Raw genomic sequence first — 23,212 nt, forward strand, 5'->3', positions numbered from 1 at the left:
CCAGTGCTTACAGGTTGAAGGAGGGGAGACCCTAGTCCAGAATCCCTTGCCATGGTCCAGGCTCGGGAAGGGGTAAAGAGAGGGCAATGGTGGAAAGCAGAAATACCAATCCTGTTCCTTTCTCCGAGGTGAGGGCAAGAGTGATCAGATTTAGGAATTCCTGGTGTTGCTCTCCAAGGGTTGGGAGAAAGAGGGCTGGTTGGGAGTTGGGGGTGGGGGCGATGTCCCTCTTGGCCAGGTACACATCACAGCTCCTTGGAGAGCATTTGCGTGCACGTGTGTGTTTGCAGGAGCCAGTGTTGAGGGTTAGGTTAACTCTTCTCTGAGAAGAGCAAGGAGAGCTTCCTTTGATAGGAGTCAGTTTGACAGGGACCATGGTCCTTTTCTCCAAGTGGGGCTGTAAGTTGAGGACTGACTCCCCTCTTCTTGAAGCCCTTGGCTCTGTCCTTCATAGTGCTTTGACCGGCTCTGCCCTCTGAAGGCCTCTGGGGTGGGCCATGGAAGCACATCATCAGCTCCCATCTCTAGAAGTCAGGACCCACAGTGGGGACCTGGGATGCCCATCTCTGAGGTTAGCTGCCTCCTGATACTCTTGTAAGGACAGCTCTCCTAGGGGAGCCCTGGGCAGCGGGCAGGCTGAAGGGGCTGGGAAGAGTCCTCAAAGCAGAGGAGCCCTGTTACTCCGCTTCCTGACAGAGCAGGGGTTTCAAGGCCCTGAAAGAAGGGCTGTGCGAAGGGGCAGTGATGCAGCTGCACAGGGAGGGAGGGAGCTGGGCTCTCCCATGCTGTCTGACCCTCCAGGGTGGTGATAAATATTTGTCGAATGAACATATTTTCTGTTCTCTTAAAATTCAAATCATAACTCAGACACCCAGACAAGTGTGGAGGAGAAGGAGGGTGGGGCAGCTTCTCTGCAGTTCCTCATTACATCTACTGTAGGACGGATCAAAGAGCTGAGCTACCTGGTGCTCTAACCTTATCTTTAAAGGAAATCAGCATACTGTAAGCACCCTAGGTCCCTAACCCTAGGAGACAGATTTGAACAATAAGGTCTAAACCCATAGCTCTTCAAACTCCCCTTTGGCTTGCCCTGGGCCATCATTTGTTCATCCTACTCCCTGCTTCCTTTAAAAGTCCCCAAAGAATAGCCCTGGCTGGTTGGCTCAGTGGTAGAGCGTCGGCCTGGAGTGCGGAAGTCCCTGGTTCGATTCCCGGCCAGGGCACACAGGAGAGGTGCCCATCTGCTTCTCCACCCCTCCCCCTCTCCTTCCTCTGTCTCTCTCTTCCCCTCCTGCAGCCGAGGCTCCATTGGAGCAAAAGATGGCCCGGGCGCTGGGAATGGCTCCTTGGCCTCTGCCCCAGGCGCTAGAGTGGCTCTGGTCTCGACAGAGCGATTCCCCTGGTGGGCAGAACATCACCCCCTGGTGGGCGTGCCGGTGGATCCCTGTCGGGTGCATGCGGGAGTCTGTCTGACTGTCTCTCCCCGTTTCCAGCTTCAGAAAAATACAAAAAAAAAAGTCCCCAAAGAAATTTAGGTTTTCCAGTCTCCTACCTCTCTTAATGTCTGAGGCTTTCAACCCTGTGGAGAAACCCCTTATTAACTATCTTTTCTGTGGCCTCTCAGGCCACAGCTGCCAAACTGTGGCCTGAGAGACACTATGGGAATGGCCTTGGCAAGCTGTTTAGAATCAGCTCAGGGCAGGCCTCTGTTCTGTGTAGTCTGGTGAAGAGACAGGTGTGGAAGAGGTGACAGGCTCCATGACCGACTAGGTCTTCCACAAGATGGACACAGCACTCCTGTCTGCACAGCTTGGGGGTGAGGGTCACCCGGGGCAGAACTGACACTGACACCTGAGGTCCGTGCTGTCCACCACACCTCCCCGAAACTGCTGCCTGAAGCTGCGGGGAGCGGGCACACAGTGCCTGTGGTTAGCCAGGAAAGAGCAGGACCCTGGTAGCGGTGCTGGCCTGGGGAAGGCTGGAGTGGGGCTGTGGGTGCTGCGGAACCCAGGGTGCTTATCCAAGGTCATGGGACTCCGGCCCAGAAGAGTTACCCAAGCTGGGGCTGGAGCTAACAGAACTGTGGTCCTTAACCTGCCCAAACCCGGAGTGTAGGCACTGAGCTAGGAGCTCTCATCCTTTCAGAAACCCTCTGAGATGGGTAATATTCCCATTTTACAGAGAAGAACACAAATCAGAGAGGTTAAATGGTTAATAGCTGGCAAGTGGCAGTGCCAGAATGTGAATTCAAGTATTTTAGGCACTTTCTTCTTTTGGGAGGCTTGACAGGAAAGGGGCTTTGAGCTGGGGTGAACAGATGTGAGATCTGACAAGTCTAACTAGCAAGGACTGCAGCCAGTAGCCTGCGGTGCTTAGGGGAGTATCCAGAGAGAGTACCATGTTAGCAGCCCTGGTATGTCTCTGCTGACAGAAAATTAAGAGTGAGACACTTTGACCATTTCCATGGTCCAGCCAACTTCTGTCACTTTTACACACACACACACCTTTCCTGTTGCCACCAATTTGTTAAATTGGGTTTATATCTGAGGCCTTCTGTTTCTTGGTGGTCCATGAGAAGTTAGAGAAAGCTTTCACTTCTAGAATGTCAGAGCTAGAAGAGTGGGGGCAAAATGCATACTTCATCTGCATACTTATATCATGATTTATAAAAATGGCTTCAAAGCATTTTTTATTTTTATTTTTATTAATTAAATGAGAGGTGGAGGCAGAGAGACAGACTCCTGCATGTGCCCCCAGACTGGGATCTACCCAGCAAGGCCCCTACCAGGCAACACTCTGCTGCTCTGTTGCTCGACAACCAAGCTATTTTAGCACCTGAGGGGAGGCCATGGAGCCATCCTCAGCACTCCGGGCCAACTTGCTGGAATTGAAATCATGTCTATGGAAGGGTAAGGGAGGGAGAGATCAAGAGAGAGAGAGAGAGAGAGAGAAGGGGAGAGGGAGCGGTGCTTATTTCCATGCAGATAAGCAGAATATTGCTTCTTTTGTGTGCCCTGACTGGGAATCGAACCTAGGATTTCCACATGCTGGGCTGACACTCTACCATTGAGCCAACTAGCCACGGCCCAAAACATTTTTTCCTTACCATTATTTCTTCTGATTCTTATAACCCTGGGGTTCTATGTAGAGATGATATTCAGTGGACTTTCTTTTGAGAGAGAGACAGACAGTAACATTGAGCTGTTCCTATATGTGCCCTAACTGGGGATTGAAGCAGCAACCTCTATGCTTCAGGACAACACTCCAGCCAACCATGCTATCCAGCTAGGTCTTGGACAAATATTTTTTTGATGCCTACTACATGTAGGCCAGTGCTAGGTCCTACAGTGATAAGGAATAACGAACTATAAATAATGTGATCTCTGAACACTTAGAATTTATATTTATTTATTTATTTTTACAGAGAGAGAGTCAGAGAGAGGGACAGACAGGCAGAAACAAAGAGAGATGAGAAGCATCAATCATTAGTTTTTTGTTGCGACACCTTAGTTGTTCATTGATTGCTTTCTTATATGTGCCTTGACCACGGACCTTCAGCAGATTGAGTAACCCCTTGCTCAAGCCAGTGACCTTGGGTCCCAGCTGGTGAGCTTTGCTCAAACCAGATGCGCCCGCATTCAAACTGGTGACCTTGGGGTCTCGAACATGGGTCTTCCGCATTGCAGTTCAATGTTCTATCCACTGTGCCACTGCCCGGTCAGGCTAGAATTTGTATTTTAGCCTGACCTGTGGTAGCGCAGTGGATAAAGCGTCCACCTGGAAATGCTGAGGTCGCTGGTTCGAAACCCTGGGCTTTCCTGGTCAAGGCACATATGGGAGTTGATGCTTCCAGCTCCTCCCCCCTTCTCTCTCTCTCTCTCCTCTCTAAAAAAATGAATAATAAAATAATCCTGAAAGATTTATTTAAAAAAAAAGAATTTGTATTTTAAGTGAAGGAGATAGATATGTCTTTTTAGGTTTTGTGTAGGATTATAATATATATATATGGGTCAGATTTGGCCCATGGACCAAACTAGTTTATAATCTGTAGAAGGTAGAGTATTGTGAGAGGTGAGGCTTAGGAGGGTGGCCTGATTTGGGAATCTCTGGATGCAAGTATTAAGGAGCCTGACCTTGGCCCCATGAATAGGGGCACCCCATCTTGCATGCTTTTGAATGCAAGAAGATGATGAGTTTAAGTCTGCAGTGCCCCATGGACATGTTAAAGAGACAGTGGAGAATGTACATCTAGAACCAATGTGGAAGGGCAGGCTCTTAGTTTGGAAGGTGATGGTGCATAGTAGAGATGCAAAGAAGAAAAAGGCCTGAGGACAGGACCTTTAGGAGGCCGTAGCAGCTTAAAGAAACTAGGAAAGTCCTGAACCCAGAAAGTAGATCACAGAGACTTGGAAGTCAAAGTGATGGTCAGCAGGAGCCAACAGGAGATAATTAGAGAGGAAGAAGATGGAGGTAGGGTTGCCTTTTACTAACTGTGAAAGAATCTTGGCCTAGGAAGAAAAATGGCTTGTTACCTGGTGACAGCATGGGGTAGAATTTGTCTCCTGATTCCCCTGCTCTTCTGATGTAATTGAAACTAAAGGCTGGGCCTGCTTGCAGGCAGGTTGGGGACTTGAGGAGAATCAGATCCGCCTTTCATCAGTGGTGTCCATATGGCCAATATGCATTTTTCCCTGGCCAGGTAAAAGACTGAAATAGCCAAGTGGCGTGGAAGAGTGGCTGAAGGCTGGGCTGGCCTTCTCCAGTGAAGGCCTGATCACACTACATCTGAAAGAGCCGATTTGCACTATCTGCCCACTTCTGCCCCCACCCCACTGTGGACTGGAATGAAGAGAGGTGAGGGAGCAGTTTTAATTGGGATTTTTGATCAGTTTACCCCAGGCTATCTCAGTCTGCTTCCTTCAGTGTGCTGGCTGGAGTTCTGTGAATCTCATTAGAGATGGTTTGATATGCCTTCCCAGGAGACAGTATTGGCAGGGATCCCTTGTTCCTCAGTACAAATAGTTTAATCCAACTCATCCAGTCAAGATGGCTCTGTAAATTTATACTCTAAACACATAGCAGTCATACATAAAAAGATAAAATTCTAAAAACATAGCCATGCACTCCTCCTCCCTCCCTACACACAAAATGATAAACATCTCTTTAATGAGCAACGGGACAGGAACACAAAGAAGAGAACAGGCTAGAAGTGCAGGCCCGCGGGTCTGAGCCTGGAGACAGGAAATCTGGGGTGACATGTTGTACGTGAAGCATGGAATTAGCTAGTTCACTGCGTGAACCTAGGGTTTGGGAAAATAGGTGGAAAAAGTTGCTTCCAACCCTTCCCTGGGGTTATGGCTTATTAAACAGCTGCTTACCTTGGGACACAGAACCTCATAGCATGGACCGAGGCTGAGCTGCTGCTATATGATTTTTTTTTTAAATAAGTTTGATTTTTATTTTTTTATTTTATTTTTTAAAATATTTTTTATTTATTCATTTTAGAGAGGAGAGAGAGATAGACAGACAGACAGAAAGGAGCAGGAAGCATCAACTCCCATATGTGCCTTGACCAGGTAAGCCCAGGGTTTTGAACTGGCAACCTCAGTGTTTCCAGGTCAACACTTTATCCACTGCGCCACCTCAGGTCAGGCTATATGATTTGATTTTAGACTGGGGGACCCAAAAGACCTAGGGAAGCAAAAAGTGAGAACCCCTAGATGGGGAGAGAAAAGAAAAATATAAGAAAAAAGATGAGCTTATTCACTGAAGTTCAGAAACACATGAGAAAAACTAATGTAGAAAAAGAGCAAAATAAAAAATTTACCCCAGAAGAAATGAAAATGACAAAGGAATCAGAAAAGTCTTTAATATAAATGAGATAAGGAAACATGAAATCTGATAAAGGGAAGTTATGAAAAGAAAAGGAAATGAGAATGTGTGATATAAAAGTCTTAAATAAAACATTCTAGCAGTGAAAAATAGTGTCATTCACATTTGAAACAATTGGTAGAACTCTAGCCTAAACATAGCAAATTCATGAATTAGAAGCTAATACTGAGGAATTCATCTAGAATGCAGCATAGACAAGGAGGACAGATTGACAGGCTTCAGCATGTGTCTAGTAGGATTTGCAGATACGAGTGAAGAAAATGGCAGAGCCCTGGCCAGATACCTCGGTTGGTTAGAGCATTGTTCCAAAGCGCAGAGGTTGCTGTTTCAATCCTGGTCAGGGCACATGCAGGAATAGCTTGATGTTCCTGTCTCTGTCTCTCTCTCAGCTTTGCTTTCTCGCTAACATAAATTAATTAAAAATTTTTTTTAAAGAAAATGGAAAAGAATATTTGAAGAGATAATGGCTGAAATTCCAGAGTTGAAGAAATAGCATGAACACCAAACAGAATAGCTACCTAGACATAACACAGTGAAATGCAGATAGGAATAAAGAGAAAATATTAAAAACTACCAGAGCAGAAAAAAGAATTCAACTAGCTGATAATTAGGCTGACAGACAACATCGCATCAACACTAGGTGCCAAAAGATACAGGAGTATCATAGGGAAGCTGGGCTTCTATATTCAGTTATCATTCAAGAATGAGGTAAAATAAAGATATTTCTGGACATACTAAGACAGCTTTATCACCCACAGTCCCTCGCTAAAAGAACTGCTGAAGCAAATCAGGGGGAAAGAACAGGTTCCTAGCACCAACACTGAGCACAAAACCTGACATGTTGGCGGATTTAATTAACTATAGACAGTATATCAGGATGCTTTCTGCTACAAGTAACAGAATAACCCACAGTGACTTAAACTCTAAAAAAGTATTTAATCAGTTTCTAATGAGATGTGTGGAGGTAGGAAGTTCCAGGGCTGGGACAGTGATCCAGTATTGACATGAAGGACCGTGAATCATTTTATCATTTTGCTCTGCCGTCACCAGGGTGTAAGATCTGCCTCCTCATGGTTGTGAGATGGCTGCTGCAGCTCCAGGCATCGTATCATCACCCTATGGCACCCCAAGCAGGGAGATACTAGAAGAAAGGAAGCTAATTTGCCTCTTTTTCCAGAAGAAGAATTTTTCTAAGAGAGTCCCAGCAGACATCTCCTTGTGTCTCGTTGGCCTGAGGTGGTCCATCCTTAGAGCAATTCCTGGTAAAAGGGAACAGGCTTACTGTGGTTGGCTTTGACCAGGCTTGCCTCATCTCCTTGGACAGAGTTCTTTGCTGTCTGAACAAAATCAGGAGTCTGTTGGCAGGAAAGAAGGGGGAGTGGCTGCTGGTAGGCAACCAACAGTATCTGCCACAGATGGCAAAACAAACAAAAATCCAGTGTCTAATTTGTTTTTTAATTTATAAAAAAAGAAAACTAAAGTTGTTGACCACATTATCAAGGAAGAATAAGGTAGAATGAAGTAGGGAATTTCATTGTTGAATCACACCAAGTTTCTGCCTTGTTCAAGAGAATAGCACTGCTGAAAACTATACTCTTCATTAAAAAAAAAAAAGTGTATATGCTAACAATTAAAAATAACCACTAAGAGGAATATACTTTCCAAGCCAGGAGGGGAAGAAAGTGGTAGGAGTGGGAGGGTGTTAAGATTGTCAAGAAAAAAAAAAGCTGAAGAAAATTAGTGAAGCAAAAACACAAAGTAAGGTGGTAACCTAAGTCCAAATACATGATAAAGTGTAATAGATTACATGCATGTGTTAGAAAAACTATCAGATTGGATAAAAAGCAAATAAGAAATGATCTGGAGCTTAGACCTAGTCAGCAGGACAAAGAGATGTAACAAGAACTGCTCTGGCCTTTATCTGGCCACTTAACAGGTGGTTCTGTTTAAATGACTTGCTATTTTTTTGCCCTATTTTTTCCTCCATCTCTCCTCAGTTCTTTCTGTCTGGCCTTATCTGTCTAGCTATTAAGATAATGTTGTTTTTCTAGACTTTGCTTCCTGACCTAGTGTAGATATGTACAACACATTCTGGTCTTTCTCCCCCAAAGACAAACCAACCACACTAGGACTCCTTGAGGAGCCAGGGGTGAAACAGAGTAAGGACCCCACATCTCAAGTCTCCTGAGCCAACCTCCAAATGCCTCAGCATTCCTCTCCTTACAGCCTATTTCTTAGGTCACGCCATTGATTCTCTTGCGTTAAAGACTTATTTCTCTAGGACTTCATTGATAGTTAGCCAGAGTGACAACCATAGGTTTGGAAAACTTTGTTAGCTCTTGCTTTCTGGTTTCCTGGCTGCTAACTCTGGGCAACATCAGAAGTACCAGAGCTGAGATCTCAGACCGGATGTCAGATCAAGGTGAGGTGTCCTGTAGGAAGGCAGGGGCTCAGAAGACAGAAGTTGCCCAAAGGGCTTTAATTGGGGAACAGGGAGGCCTGAGTCAGTAGGATAGCTATGAGGGTCTGTGCCAAAGGCTGGTGCAGTGTGATTACCTCAGTTAGCTAAGCATGTGGAGGTGAAGCAACTGGTTCTCAGCCACTTCAGGGTCATGCCTCACACGGTGTGAGAGGTAGGTAAGGGAGGGGCTGTCGGGTTTCCTCGGGGAAGGGACTGATACTGTCCCTTCCCTCAGGGCACCTTTGCCCTCCGCTGCTGCCTCACCCAGGAGGCAGAGAATTTCTAGGTTGGTAGGGATCTGGGGCACAGGGAATCCTTCCATGGTTATAACTGTTAGTGGAAAAGGCCACCCTGGAAGGCAGTAAATGCTTGTGGAAGGAGCACTGGCCTTGGAGCCATCAGACCTGGAGTGGCGTTAAAGCCACGTAAGTCCCTCACTGCCTGGCTGCCCACATTCAGCTAGTCTTGGGACTTCTGAGAATATCAAAAGTGAGGCTCTGCCAAAAAGGCTTAGAAAACCATAAAGCATCATGCAATGGGAGTAATAATCTGTGGTTTGATGCCTTTACACTGTGCCTCTGAGACACATCCTGAGGCTGTGTGTCAGTGGGTGGAAAGAGGGTGGCTTTATTAGCATCTTGGGCTGGGGTTTTTTTCTTTCTCCCCATCCCTTTCAGGCTTAAGCAGCCCCCTTCCCCCCATCCTCTGAGCCTTATTTTGACATTTCTTTTCTCTGCCTGCCAAGAAGATTGTGTTCCGCTGCGCTGGTCTGAGGCTGTGCTATCCTGTGCTTCATTAGGTTAATTTGATGGCTTGTCTCCTGAGAACTGACCGAAGAATGGCTCTAAAACAGCCCTAGCCTCTCCTTTTTGGGGCAGCCTTTGCTGCTTAATCCCATATGCCTGCTTTTTCTCTCCTTTTACCTGCAAGCTGGCTAGGGCCTCCTTTAGCTTCCATTGGTTCCTTGTATCTGCTCAACCGTGCATCCCATGATTGGCAGAAGGAAGGCTCAGAGAGAGAGAGAGAGAAATTACCCATTCTTCAAAGCTTTTGCTGCCCTGGCCTTCTGGATTCTGTTAGTCAGCTCCTCTGTTCTCAGTATTTCAAGTTTGCCCAGCTATTCTGGAGATGTTTATAGTTAAATGGTCTCATCAGATTTGCTTAATCTGTGACCACAGACCTCTTGGAAGATCATAGCATTGCTTTGCCACCCACTAAATATGTCTCATTACTCCCCTTTTCTCTTAGAGGACTGTTTCACATCACATCTTTAAATTTCCAACCCCAACAATAATAAGATACTTCTCTCTCTCTTTTTTGGCGGGGTGTGTGTGTGTGTGTGTGTGTGTGTGTGTGTGTGTGTGTGAGAGAGAGAGAGAGAGAGAGAGAGATACAGACAGACAGACAAGAAGGGAAAGAGATGAGACATCAGCTTGTAGTTGAGGCACTTTAGTTGTTCACTGATTGCTTCTCATATATACCTTGACCAGGGGGCTCCAGCTGAGCCAGTGACCCCTTGTTCAAGCCAGCAACCATGGGGTCATGTCTATAATCCCATGCTCAAGCTGGCAACCCCGTGCTCAAGCCAGATGAGCTCATGCGTAAGCCGGCAACCTTGGCATTTCAAACCTGGGACCTTAGTATCCCAGGTTGAGACTCTATCCACTGTCCCACCATCTGGTCAGGCAGGCCCTTCTCATTTTTTTATCACCAAACGCATATCACACACACACACACACACACACACACACACACACATCCGTACCTGTTCTCTGCTTTGCTTTGTTTCCTGTTTCACAGGTAGACCCTGTCTATGTAGGTACTGGCTCCCACTCCTTCTTGCTACTCAAGGACTTTGCTTCTCCATTATCCTTTCTTTTTTCCTGCAGCATTAACTTTTCCCTGTACTAAGTCATTCCTACGAGTATCCAGACATTCTGTGATGTCTCCCAACTTAACCCTCATTCCACTTTATCTCATTCCCTCTTCTTTGGTAACATCTTTATTGAAATATAATTCATGTATCATACAGTTCACCCATTTCAAGTGTCTATTCATGTGGTTATGCAACCATCACCATAAGCAGTTTTAGGACATTTCATTACAGCAGAAAGACAGACACTCCCTACCTGTTAGCAAACAGGCCCCATCTCTCCCAACCCCCAGCCCTAGGCAACCACTAACCTGCTTTATAGATTTGCCTCTTCTGGACATTTCATATATGTGGAATTATATCATATGTAGTCTTTTGTAACTGGCTTTTTTACTTAGCACAATGTTGTCAGGGTTCATTCATGTCACAGTGGGTATCAATACTTTACTCCTATTTTTGGCTGAATTAGATCCTGTTGTATGGATAGACCACAATTGTTTCCAAATTGGAAGTAATATGAATAATGCTGCTTATAACCATTTTTGTACAAATTTTTGTGTGGACACGTGTTTTCTTTTCTCTTGGGTATATACCTAGGAGTAGAATTGCTGAGTCATATGACTAACTATGTTTAACCTTTTTTTTTTGTATTTTTCTGAAGCTAGAAATGGGGAGAGACAGTCAGACAGACTCCCGCATGTGCCCGACCGGGATCCACCCGGCATGCCCACCAGGGGCGATGCTCTGCCCACCAGGGGGCGATGCTCTGCCCCTCCGGGGCGTCGCTCTGCCGCGACCAGAGCCACTCTAGCGCCTGGGGCAGAGGCCAAGGAGCCATCCCCAGCGCCCGGGCCATCTTTTGCTCCAATGGAGCCTCGGCTGCAGGAGGGGAAGAGAGAGACAGAGAGGAAGGAGAGGGGGAGGGGTGGAGAAGCAGATGGACGCTTCTTCTGTGTGCCCTGGCCGGGAATTGAACCCGGGACTTCTGCACGCCAGGCCAACGCTCTACCACTGAGCCAACCGGCCAGGGTTATATTTAATCTTTTAAGGAGCTGTCAGACTGTTTGCCAAAGTGGCTGCACCATTTATAATTCCACCAGCAATGTGTGAGCATTCCTCACTAACACCTGTTAATACCTTTTTGATTATAGCCATCCTAGTGGTTGGGAAGTGATACCTGGTTGCAGTCTTAAGTTGTATTTCTTTGGTAGCTAATGATGTTGAGCATCTTTTCATCTGCTTATTGGCCAATTCTGATCCAGTCAAGTTTTCATGACCCACTATACTCTGGGTCAGTCACTGTGAAGGTCACTGCTGACCTCCATCTGGCCACAGAATGGTCAATTCTCAGTCACATCTACTCACTTTTTCAGAAAAATTTGACACAGTGAATTCCCCTTTCTTCTCTTGGCTTCCAAGACACAGGATTTCCCCTGCTTCACTGGCCATTTCTTTCCTGTCTCTCTACTGGCCTCCTTTTCTAGACATTGGAGTGCCCCGGGGCTCTCTCCTGGGCTCTTTTCTCTTATCTGTGTCAGATCCTCCCTAGATAATTTCTTCTGGTCCTGTCATTTTAAAAATATACTGTACTCTGATGACTGGAACATATCCCTCCAGCTCTGGCCTCATCCATGAGCTTTAGATATGCTTGTCCAATTTTCTCTTGCCATTTCCACATGGATGTCTAAAGGGCATCTCAAATGTAATCTACTGCAAACAGAGCTCTTGCTTTTTCCTGTCTTTTCTGTATTAATGAGTGTCACCTCTACCACCAGTTTGCTCAGGTCACAAGCTCTGTGTCACCCTGATTCGGGTCTTTCTCCCACCACCGGCCCCATTCCAGCCCATCAGTTAAACCAGTGGTTTTCAACCTTTTTACTCTTGGGGACCAGGGACGACTAAGGCTCAGATCACCCTGAGCATAAGTGAATGCAGCTACAATCATTGGGTCTGTGATCTTTATACAACGTCAGGGAGGTTCATAGACTGGCATGAAATTTCTGGTGGATCGGTCCATGGACTGGCAGTTGAACTCTTCAGAATACATCCAGCCACTTCTCACCACCTGCACGGCCTGGCATATTCCTCGCTGGTCTCCTTGCTAGGCTCCCACAGCAGCCAGAGTGATCTTTTAGTAAAAAAAAAATGTTTTAACCTAAAAAAAAAATTATCATGAAATACACCACACATTCAACATCTTACATGTCACATATATATAAAAAATACAAAAATGACTCTGTACCACCACGCATTAGGGAGTGATGTATTACCAGGAAGCCTCCGTAGGCCCCTTCTTGTTCTTATCTACCTTCCTCCCCGCCAGAGGAGTTTCCTGAATTTGGCTTTGTGTCATTGGTTTTATCTATTACTTTATCATCTATGTATAGAGGCCTACACAATTTCTTACTTGTCTTTGGATACTTTTGAGCTTTTCATGAACTCATACTTTAGGCATTTATCTATGACTTATTCTTTTTTTGTGCAACATAATAGTTTTTTTGGTCATATTCATTCTTGTTGATGTCTAAAACTGAAGTTCATTCATTTTTACTATATGACATGAATTTACCACAATGTATCTATTCTATTCTGATGGACATTTGGCTTGTTTACAGTTTTCAGCTATTATCCAATGCTGTCATGAGCATTCGTTTACATCTTTTTGTGCTTATGTTCATAAGTATCTGATAGTAGAAATACCAGATTTTACTATATACCCACCAGGATGCCTAAAATTAGAAAGAAAATATCGAGGCATGTGTAACAAATGGAATTCTCATACAGTACTAATGGAAATGTAAAATGCTACAATCACTTTAGAAAACCATATGGCTGCCTGATTTCTGGTGGCACAGTGGATAAAGCATCGACCTGGAAATGCTGAGGTCGCGGGTTCGAAACCCTGGGCTTGCTTGGTCAAGGCACATATGGGAGTTGATGCTTCCAGCTCCTCCCCCCTTCTCTCTCTCTGTTTCTCCTCTCTCTCTCCCTCTCCTCTCTAAAAATGAATAAATTAAAAAAAAAAGAAAAAAAAAGAAAACCATATGGTAATTTCGAGTAAGGTTTTAAACATACACCTACCCTTATGATCTGTTAACTCCACTCCCAGGTAGTTTACCCAAGAGTCATGAGGGGTGTGTCCACAAAAGGACTTACACAAGAAGTTCATGACAGTTTTACTCCTAACAACCAAAAACTGGGAACAACTCAAATGTCCAGACATGGAGAAGGACAAACTACTGATACTCACACATTCCTGGATGAATCTCTAACACATGTGCTGGGCAAAAGAAGCCAGACACAAGAGCACATAATATGTGTTTATATGAGGTTCAAGAGCAAGTAAATCTAATCTGTGCTGGCAGAACTTTAAAAAGTGGTGGAGCAGTGGATGTTGACTGGAAAGGAGCGCAGGGGACTTTCTGGGGTGATGGGCATGCTCTCTAGTTTACACAGATGTACACAGAGGTGGAAATGCATCAAGCTTTACATGGAAAGATTTCTACATATTGTTACATATAAATTAAACCTTATTGAAAAACATAGATTGTCCCAAGTTGGGGTGTGATTTGGGAGGAAAATGAAACAGTAAATTCAACCTGTTGTCAGGGTTCACCCTGAGCTTTAAACCTGCTTAGTATGACAAGCAGACTGAATTCACAGGCTTTCATAGAATTGTAATTCAGTGATTCTAACTATTCAGCCTTTGGGTCAAACACCATTCGTTCCCACCCAGACTTCAGAGGAATTACAATGTGAGAATGTTTATACACATAGGAAGTCTTGAAATAAATTAGCCCAGGATGACTGGGAGAATTTTCTAATCACCACACAAAATGTTACCACATTTTCTGTGAGAAAGATGATTTCTAATTCCTCTTAAAACAAAACAAAACAAGAAATACTCCTGGGATATACTCATGTTTATCTTTATTAATGCCAAGTTATCTTCCTAAGCATTGTATTAATTTATTTTCTCACCAGTGGTGAGTACATGAGTGTTCTTAATACTCCATATCCTTTGCAAACTCCTGATGCTGTTGGTTTGAAAACATTCGCTCCAAGGCTCCATTCTAAAATATACATCAGGCCATGACCCTTCTCTCCTCAAAAAAACTTCCCATCAGATTCATAATAAATCTTAATTCCTTCAAAGCCTTCTGGGGCCTGTGGCTGGGCCTCTTCCTCTCGGACACCCCCTGCCCTCTTTTCTGTTTTTATCAGGTCAGGCTTGTTCCTCCCAAAGCCCTTTACACTTCTTGTTTAGCTCACGGCTCTGTAATTTTTCTGTCGTAGCACTTTATTATCACCTTTGATAAACCAATCGAGTGTTTAAACTAAAAATATCTTTAAAAAATTTTTATTTTATTAATTTTAGAGAGAGAGGAAGGAAAAGAGAGAGAGAGAGAGAGAGAGAGAGAGAGAGACATTGATCTGTTTCTGTGTGTACCCTGGACGGGGATTGAACTAGCAGTCTCTGTGCATCGGGAAGATATTCTAACCAACTGAGCTATCTGGTCAGGGCATAAAATAAAAATATCTTTGGGCCTGACCTATGGTGGCACAGTGGCTAAAGCTTCGATCTGGAACGCTGAGGTTGCCAGTTAGAAACCACTGGCTTGCCCAGTCAGGGCACCTATGAGAAGCAACTACTACGAGTTGATGCTTCCTGCTCCCCCCCTACCCTCCCTCCCCCTAAAAAAAAAAATCTTTGCATCATAGAACAAAAATATGTAAAAAAAGTATGTTGACTGTTAACAGGTATTTTCATATGACATGTTTCTTGATAAAGTTAAGACATTAGAAAAAGGTATACTTAATACAAAATGCAATAAACTAATGAGATCTAAGAAGTGGCCTTTGATTTTAAATATTTAAATTTTTTTCAAATTATAAGAGAAAGTTTATTTAGAAGGTTACAGGTAGAAGAAGGGTCCTTGGAGGTTATGAGAGAGAGGGAAAGAGATACTGTACATGCCTCGAGGGACTAAAGTGGGCGGAGAGGCAGGGCATGCTCAGGAAAAGAGAGCATGAGGGGGCAGGGAGAAGATGTGGGCATGCTTCATGAAGAGTGTCGATTACATAGCTAATGTGTCCTATCAACTGTGTCAATAAAAATAATAAAAAATTGGGAAAAGAAATGCTGAAAGTTCAGTGAGGAGAGACTGGGTGTGTCCTACACCACACCATCTCACTGGCCCCTTAGGTATCTATTGAATGACTAAATGAGCCTCACCAGCCAGGTGGCCCCAGAAGGCTGGCCTGCTTCCCTTTGTGGGCAGCAAGGTGGGACTGATGCCAAAGTGTGTGCACCCTGCCCCTGACTTTTTAATATTGGGGTATATGCGTGGCTTAACGTGAATGGTCAAAGCAGCTGTGAAGGGGAGAAGTCAGACTTAGGCAGTGGGCACCTGGAAGGACGGGAGTTCCCAGGAGAAAACACGACATGCGAAAGCACTTAGTAAGGGTCAGCAGTGGATGACTTCTGGGGTTTTTGAACTTTTTTTTCCCCCAATTTATTTATTTATTTATTTATTTATTTATTATTTTATTTTTTATTTTTGTATTTTCTGAAGCTGGAAATGGGGAGGCAGTCAGACAGACTCCCGCCTGTGCCCGACCAGGATCCACCCGGCATGCCCATGGGGGGGGGGGAGGGTGCTCTGCCCTTCCGGGACATTGCTCTGTTGTGACCAGAGCCACTCTAGCGCCTGAGGCAGAGGCCATGGAGCCATCCCCAGCACCTGGGCCATCTTTGCTCCAATGGAGCCCTGGCTGCAGGAGGGGAAGAGAGAGACAGAGAGGAAGGAGAGGGGGAGGGGTGGAGAAGCAGATGGGCGCCTCTCCTGTGTGCCCTGGCCGAGAATCGAACCTGGGACTTCCACACGCCAGGCCGACGCTCCACCACTGAGCCAACTGGCCAGGGCCTATTTATTTATTTATTTTTACAGAGACAGAGTCAGAAAGAGGGATTGACAGGGACAGACAGACAGGAACGGAGAGATGAGAAGCATCAATCATTAGTTTTTCGTTGCGCATTGCTACACCTTAGTTGTTCACTGATTGCTTTCTCATATGTGCCTTGACCGCGGGCCTTCAGCAGACCGAGTAACCCCTTGCTGGAGCCAGCGACCTTGGGTCCAAGCTGGTGAGCTTTTGCTCAAACCAGATGAGCCCGTGCTCAAGCTGGTGACCTTGGGGTCTCGAACCGGGGTCCTTCTGCATCCCAGTCTGACGCTCCATCCACTGCGCCACCGCCTGGTTAGGCACTTCTGGGGTTTTTAATGCATGTCTAGGGACCTCTGATCTTTTTTTAGTTCCAATTAGTGACAACCCTGCGCTTCTGTTTATACTCAGTGCAGGCTGGGCAGCTCAAGCTCTCAGGAACAGCACAACCATGAGGTTCTCACGCTAGGGCTTTTGCCGGCTACTCTATTTCTGAGCTCTTTCGAAACACATTGTTGAAACTAGGATTTTTCCTCTACCCACCAAGGCAGTCAGTTACCTCAGGTGCCTCTTCATTGAGTTACGATCCCAAGGAGTTTTGACATCCCTGATAAAGGATGTTTCCTTTGGAGCCTCCTGTGTCAACTCCTGCCCAGCTCTTGCCTTCAGTGGCTACAGTGGACTGCCCACCAGAAACCAGGTCTCCCCAATGAGGCCCCTTGCTCAGCCTGAACGTCACTACCTCCCAAGGCCACTTGCCTCACAGCCAGCCCTCAAGTCATGGGACACTGGGGGCAGGACCATGCAAAACCAAGTTCTCTTCCTTCGATATTGGGCATGGAAATGGGCAAAGGGGGAACTAGAAGAGACAGTGACCCGTTTTCCTATCTGTAGACCATCATCAAACGTCATGCCTGGAGTCAGGCCTTCCAAATGGCAGTAGAGAGTGGGAAGGAGCACACTTGAGCCAGTGCTGCTGGGGCCCCTGTGGATGAGAGCCAGGAGCCCTAGGTGAAACTTCACTATTGACCCTGGGAAGCCAGCTTCTGTGTCTCCCTGTCTGTCATCCCTGATCAAGGTACATGTGGGAGTTGATGCTTCCTGCTCCTCCTCCCTTCTCTCTCTCTCTCTCCCTCTCCTGTCTCTCTTAAACTGAATAATTTTTTTTTTTTAAATCTGAGCCCCTGGGGTAGTTGAGAGAGCTCATGGGCCTCTTTCTGTTCCCTAGTCCATCACAGCTCTGAACCAGATAGACCTGAGATCAAATATCACTTCCATTCTTGAAATCATTACCTTATGCAAGTTCCTTCACTTGTGAGCACTGTTTTCCCCCCACTCCCACCGCTACACCCCTGAATAATGCCATCCTTATTGGAATGTGCTGGTTCCATCCCTGATGGCTTTGTGATTTGGCTTGACCCCAGAAATTTGAACTGCTACAAAGCAGCAGCTGAGGTTCTTTTTTTTTTTTAAATTTTTTGAAATTTTATTTATTTTTTACAGAGACAGAGAGTGAGTCAGAGAGAGGGATATAGACAGGGACAGACAGACAGGAACGGAGAGAGATGAGAAGCATCAATCATTAGTTTTTCATTGCACGTTGCAACACCTTAGTTGTTCATTGATTGCTTTCTCATATATGCCTTGACCGTGGGGCTACAGCAGAGCGAGTAACCCCTTGCTCAAGCCAGCGACCTTGGACTCAAGCCAGTGATCTTGAACTTCAAGTGAGCGAACTTTGGGCTCAGGACAGCGAGTATGGGGTCACTCAAGCTGGTGAGCCTGCGCTCAAGCTGGTGACCTCGGGGTTTTGAACCTGGGTCCTCCGCGTCCTAGGTCGATGCTCTATCTACTGTGCATCAGCCAGGCAATTTCTTTTCTAAAAAATGTTTATTTTATTAATATTAGAGAGAGTGGAATGGAGAGAGAGACAAGAACATCGATCTGTTTCTACATGTACCCTGACCGGAGATCAAACTGGCAACCTTTGCCCTTTGGAACAATGCTCTAACCAACTGAGCTATCTGGCCAGGGCCTAAGAACTTTTAAAAAATATTCTATTAAGAGTTTATTATAACTTTGTTCCACAGGCCACAAGGATCTAAAAGGACTATGTACATACAGCCTTAGAGGAAATAGGCAGGGAGCTGAGGAGGGCCAGGATGAGTCTAGGGCCTTGGCGAGCACATTCCTGGGGTCTGTATGGAGCCCCGGGAAACTGGACTAGGAGTTTTCTAAACCTGATTCTTGCAGTGAGTTGCCATGTGACTCTAGGGAAATCACTTTCTGTCCTTGTTTACCTTCTGGTTAATAAGTGAGGATAGTGGGCTAACCTTATCCTCGGAGGCCCCAGGTTAGGAGAGCAATGCTATCCGTGGATAGAGGAGAGAGCCCTTTCTTTTGATGGTTAAGTGAGCATCACCTCTACTGCCAGCTTTGTCCCCTCTGAGACTTGGGAGCAAAGCTGGGGGAGAATGTGTGTGCATGTGTGCAATTTTATCCACACATTATTTTTTCTCTCTGCAATTTCAGGGTCATGCTGAGGCAGCCTGGCGCTGACAAGTGACGGGAACCTGCCAGGGGATTACTGCTAGCAGGAGCTAACAGCAAGACGGCAGGACGGCTGGCCTCTGGGGAGTGGGGATGGGCAGAGCAACCTCTGAGTCTGGGCCAGCAGCACCAGGAAGGAGGCCTGGGCCCTGGTTGGGAGCTTGGCACATGCTCTGCTGACCCAGACTGCGTTCAAAGTAGCACCCCGCTGAGCAGCAGCTGTGCCCAGGCCCAGAGGACTCCATTGTAGCAGGAGCTCTACAACCCTTACGGAACAGCAGTTGGGGCTCTGACCACCTGGAGAAGGGACCTGTACCTCAGATGGGAAGCAGAGGGCAGAACCTAATGCAAGGAAGATCTTGGTCTCTGCAGCAGAGTTCTGTGACACCCAGAGAGCTTCCTGATTTCTTCTCTCAGGGTTGGGGCCTGGTTCCTCTCCCCTGGCAGAGGGATTGGGCTGGGAGAACCGTCTGAGGGGTGGATACCTCTTGCATGAGATCAAGGCTGCTTGAAGTTCACTTGTTCTCTGTTGTGATTGGGGTTCAAGGGCTTCCCTGCTGCAGAGCACGAGAGGCTGCCTCAGCATCTGCTCATGAACCACAAGGACCCCGATTACTCCAGACTGGACTGTTTCAAGTCACCAAAGAGGGGGCCCCCCAGAGCTGGCAGCCAGCAACTCCAATGGACCAGAAGGCTGGAATGGATTGACCTCCCCCTTGCCAGGGCAGCGGGAGAAGCAGAGCATCTGTGGCCTAGCTAGTGACGGAGAGACCCAATGAAGCCATAAGCAGGGGCCCAAGTGGCTCAGGGACAGGGGAGCCACTTCTGCCCACGTGCTTTTTCCTTACCTTGAGAGAGGGCGTGGCTTGGACTCCTGCCACTGTCCACGCTACAGCACACGCCCTTATGCTCTAGAGGCTACGCTGTGACTGGCCCAGCACTGGGCTGGGAAAGGAGTGGCCACAGTGACACCCAGCTGCTCGCTGGGCTGGTGGTCCGACCTCCCAGGGCTTCGCACCATGAAGTGCTCCCTGCGGGTGTGGTTCCTCTCCGTGGCCTTCCTGCTGGTGTTCATTATGTCACTGCTCTTCACCTACTCCCACCACAGCATGGCCACCCTGCCCTACCTGGACTCGAGGGCTCTGGGGGGCACCCACCGGGTGAAGCTGGTGCCCGGCTATGCTAACCTGCAGCACCTCAGCAAAGAGGAGCTCAGTGGCAAGAGCTGTGCCTGCCGCCGCTGCATGGGCGATGCTGGTGCCTCCGACTGGTTTGACAGCCACTTTGACAGCAACATTTCCCCTGTCTGGACCCGAGAGAACATGGATCTACCCCCTGATGTCCAGAGGTGGTGGATGGTGAGAGAACCCTGGCCCCTTCTGCCTACCTTTGCTGCTCCTCTCCAGGGACCTGTACCCCCGCCCCACTTGAGAGTTACTCTTCAAGCTCCCTCTTGGATTTGGGCTGTCTGTCTTCTGGCCCCAGAGCCTTGACAAAGCAAGAAGCCCATTTAACCATCTACTAGGATCACAGATTCTGAAGGGCAGAGTGAGCTTTGGCTTGGAAGGAGAGGGAACTAATATTCTCTAGTGTCTGTAGGGACTGAGCATAGACCAGAAATACCTGCACGGCCAGGCAGTGACAGAGATGAGAGAAGCGGTTTGAATAAGAAGATGGTGAGAAGTGAGGACCGTGACAATAGGGAGGAGGCTTGCCCTTTACAAGGAGCAAGCTCTCAGCTCCAGGGATTGTTGCCACGCAGGGACGCAGCTCATCACGGCTGGATCTTCTACCCTTTGAAAAAAAACTGGAAGTTATGATTTTGTTTTGTTTTGTTTTGTTATAGTCCAGATTTTTTTTCTTCAGGGAAGCTATGAGGATGAGCTTGAGTAAGCAGGCTTATCAGAACAATTTACAGATCCTGCTTTCTGTACTTTATGGGGAAAATCATGGTTCAGAGAGTGTACAGGGCTTGCCCGAAGTCCCAGGTCCCAGTGGTGGCCACCTAGGGCCAGAACAGGACACTGGACAGGGGTAGACCACCCACAGGGATGGAACTCGGGGCTCTTTAAGCACCAAGCATGTTCCTTAGCCAAGATGCAGTAGAAGCTGCTTCTCCCCTGTCCCCCCACCCCCCATAGTTACCCTCTTTAGCCATGAATTTAGGAATCCTCATCTCAGAGCTAAGCTCCCTCTCCACTTTGAGCCCTTGTTCTTGTTCTCTGGGGTCCTCCCTGTGCACAAAAGAGACCGAGACGCAGGCGCACCCCATCCCCTCCATGTATTCTGTCCCCTGAGCAACACTTGCTCAGCCACAAACCCAAGGTATTATGGCTCAGAGCACAGGGCATTTTAAAGTCCTAGTTTGAACCTTACCAACTGCTGGCACATGAGGCCAGCCCAGACAAATGTTTTAAAAATACTTGCATTAGTTATCAGCATTTATGGATAAGGAGATTTCACCTGAAATCCATATTTTCAGCTTCTCTTGAAAAATTAGAAAATTTGGTCCTTCTGGGCTCATAATCCTACTCGCAATAATTGACTGAGTTGCTGCTTACTGATGGATGGGGCCTCCTGTTTGCGACAAGCCCCACTTGCTCCTTCGTTCCTGTGTGACCCTGTATACATTTGAGTGCTACCTAGGCTTCATTTTGTGGTTTTTTACTGTCACTGGTGGTGGGACAAGCAGGGGACCAGCTTCATTCTGGCTGTTGTGACAGTGAAAGCATTTCTGTGCCTCTCTGCCTTCCCCAGAGGGCTCAGGGAGTGGCTCCACTTGTTCTGTGAATTTGCCCCAGGCAGCTCCTGTCACCCCCAGCCTACAGGCCGAGTTTCTGGGCACCCACTATAGACTGATTAGGAGTGAACCCCTGCAGCTCAGCCTGACTTTCCACATTACCTGCACCTCAAAGTGACCTCTTTCTGTGACTCAGAGCTGCCCTGAGGGACAGCTGAGCAGGGGCCTCTTGTGCATGAGGAGCCCACCCAAGAAGTTTCTCTGCTTCCTGGCACAGGCCTATAGGTCCATGGAGGATGTGCCTTGACCCCTGAGCCTCCTCTAGTACATCTGAGTGGCTTAAAGGGAGACTTCACTATTGTCTATTGTTGAGGGGAGGGTTCCCTGCTCAGAGAATTCCTGCTCCCTGACAGAGCCTGGTTAGGAGTGCTGTGTGGCTTGGACAGTGGAGGGAGAGGGGAGGGGAGTCAGGCAAGTGTCCCTCCCTGCTCACACCTACTCCTGTCCCCTTCCCTGTGCAGATGCTGCAGCCCCAGTTCAAGTCACACAACACCAATGAGGTGCTGGAGAAGCTGTTCCAGATAGTACCAGGCGAGAACCCCTACCGTTTCCGGGACCCCCAGCAGTGCCGACGCTGTGCTGTGGTGGGGAACTCCGGCAACCTGCGGGGCTCTGGCTATGGGCCTGATGTGGACGGGCACAACTTCATCATGAGGTGAGCTGCGGGGAGCCCGGGGGTAGGCCCAGGACAGGCCTCCTGGATGGGGGACTGGACTCCTTGGTCTTGTCTGACAGCGTGGGAGTTTTCAGTTGCTGGGGTTGCTGTAGGTCTCTTAACTCCCAGAACCTTCTGTGATAGGTTCTCGCCTTTGTTGGGGTGGATGGGTAGGCTGAATTCCTGTTCTAGACTTTGCTTGAGGCCAGTACTCAGTTTCCAACTCTGAATTACTCTGAAAGGAGCTGAAACTCGGCTCCTGGTTGACTGCTAGTGAACACTCCCACCAGAGGCCCTTCTATCTGACCAAATCCTCAGTAGTTGTTTCAGGGGTGAAAGCCCCAAACCAAATCAGCATCTTGCTTAATAGTCACAGGTGATTCCTCCTGGAAGACTCATAGAAGACAGATATCCTGGGCAGAATAAGAAACTATCTGGTGCTTGCTCTGGGCTGCTGTCCTTTATGTCACAAGGCTTAGATTATGTGGGGACTTACTCATTCAATAAAATATCAGTGCCCAGCCTTGAAGACAGGAGGATTGGGCATTCATTCCACACAGAGACACAAAGCAACAAGGCATGAGCTGCTCCTTCTTTTTTTTTTTTTTTTTTTTCATTTTTCTGAAGCTGGAAACAGGGAGAGACAGTCAGACAGACTCCCGCATGCGCCCGACCGGGATCCACCCGGCACGCCCACCAGGGGTGACGCTCTGCCCACCAGGGGGCGATGCTCTGCCCATCCTGGGCGTCGCCATGTTGCGACCAGAGCCACTCCAGCGCCTGAGGCAGAGGCCACAGAGCCATCCCCAGCGCCCGGGCCATCTTTGCTCCAATGGAGCCTTGGCTGCGGGAGGGGAAGAGAGAGACAGAGAGGAAAGCGCGGCGGAAGGGTGGAGAAGCAAATGGGCGCTTCTCCTGTGTGCCCTGGCCGGGAATCGAACCCGGGTCCTCCGCACGCTAGGCCGACGCTCTACCGCTGAGCCAACCGGCCAGGGCAGCTGCTCCTTCTTTAAACCTGTTTTCTGACTTCTCCAT

General features: G+C 47.3%; 1 protein-coding gene across 3 annotated transcripts in view; it reads left to right on the forward strand.

Moving 5' to 3' along the window:
* ST3GAL2 (ST3 beta-galactoside alpha-2,3-sialyltransferase 2) overlaps window positions 1–23,212 on the forward strand; it is a 51,828-nt gene that overhangs the window by 16,924 nt on the left and 11,692 nt on the right. For all 3 annotated transcript variants that reach the window (XM_066349440.1, XM_066349441.1, XM_066349442.1), the window contains exons 2-3: window positions 18,705–20,080; window positions 21,984–22,177. In XM_066349440.1, coding sequence (XP_066205537.1) covers window positions 19,742–20,080; window positions 21,984–22,177 — 533 coding nt within the window. In that variant the 5' untranslated portion in view covers window positions 18,705–19,741. The remainder of the gene's footprint in view (window positions 1–18,704; window positions 20,081–21,983; window positions 22,178–23,212) is intronic.

The sequence above is a fragment of the Saccopteryx leptura genome, chromosome 9 (genome assembly GCF_036850995.1).
Source record: "Saccopteryx leptura isolate mSacLep1 chromosome 9, mSacLep1_pri_phased_curated, whole genome shotgun sequence".
Classification (NCBI taxonomy): domain Eukaryota; kingdom Metazoa; phylum Chordata; class Mammalia; order Chiroptera; family Emballonuridae; genus Saccopteryx; species Saccopteryx leptura.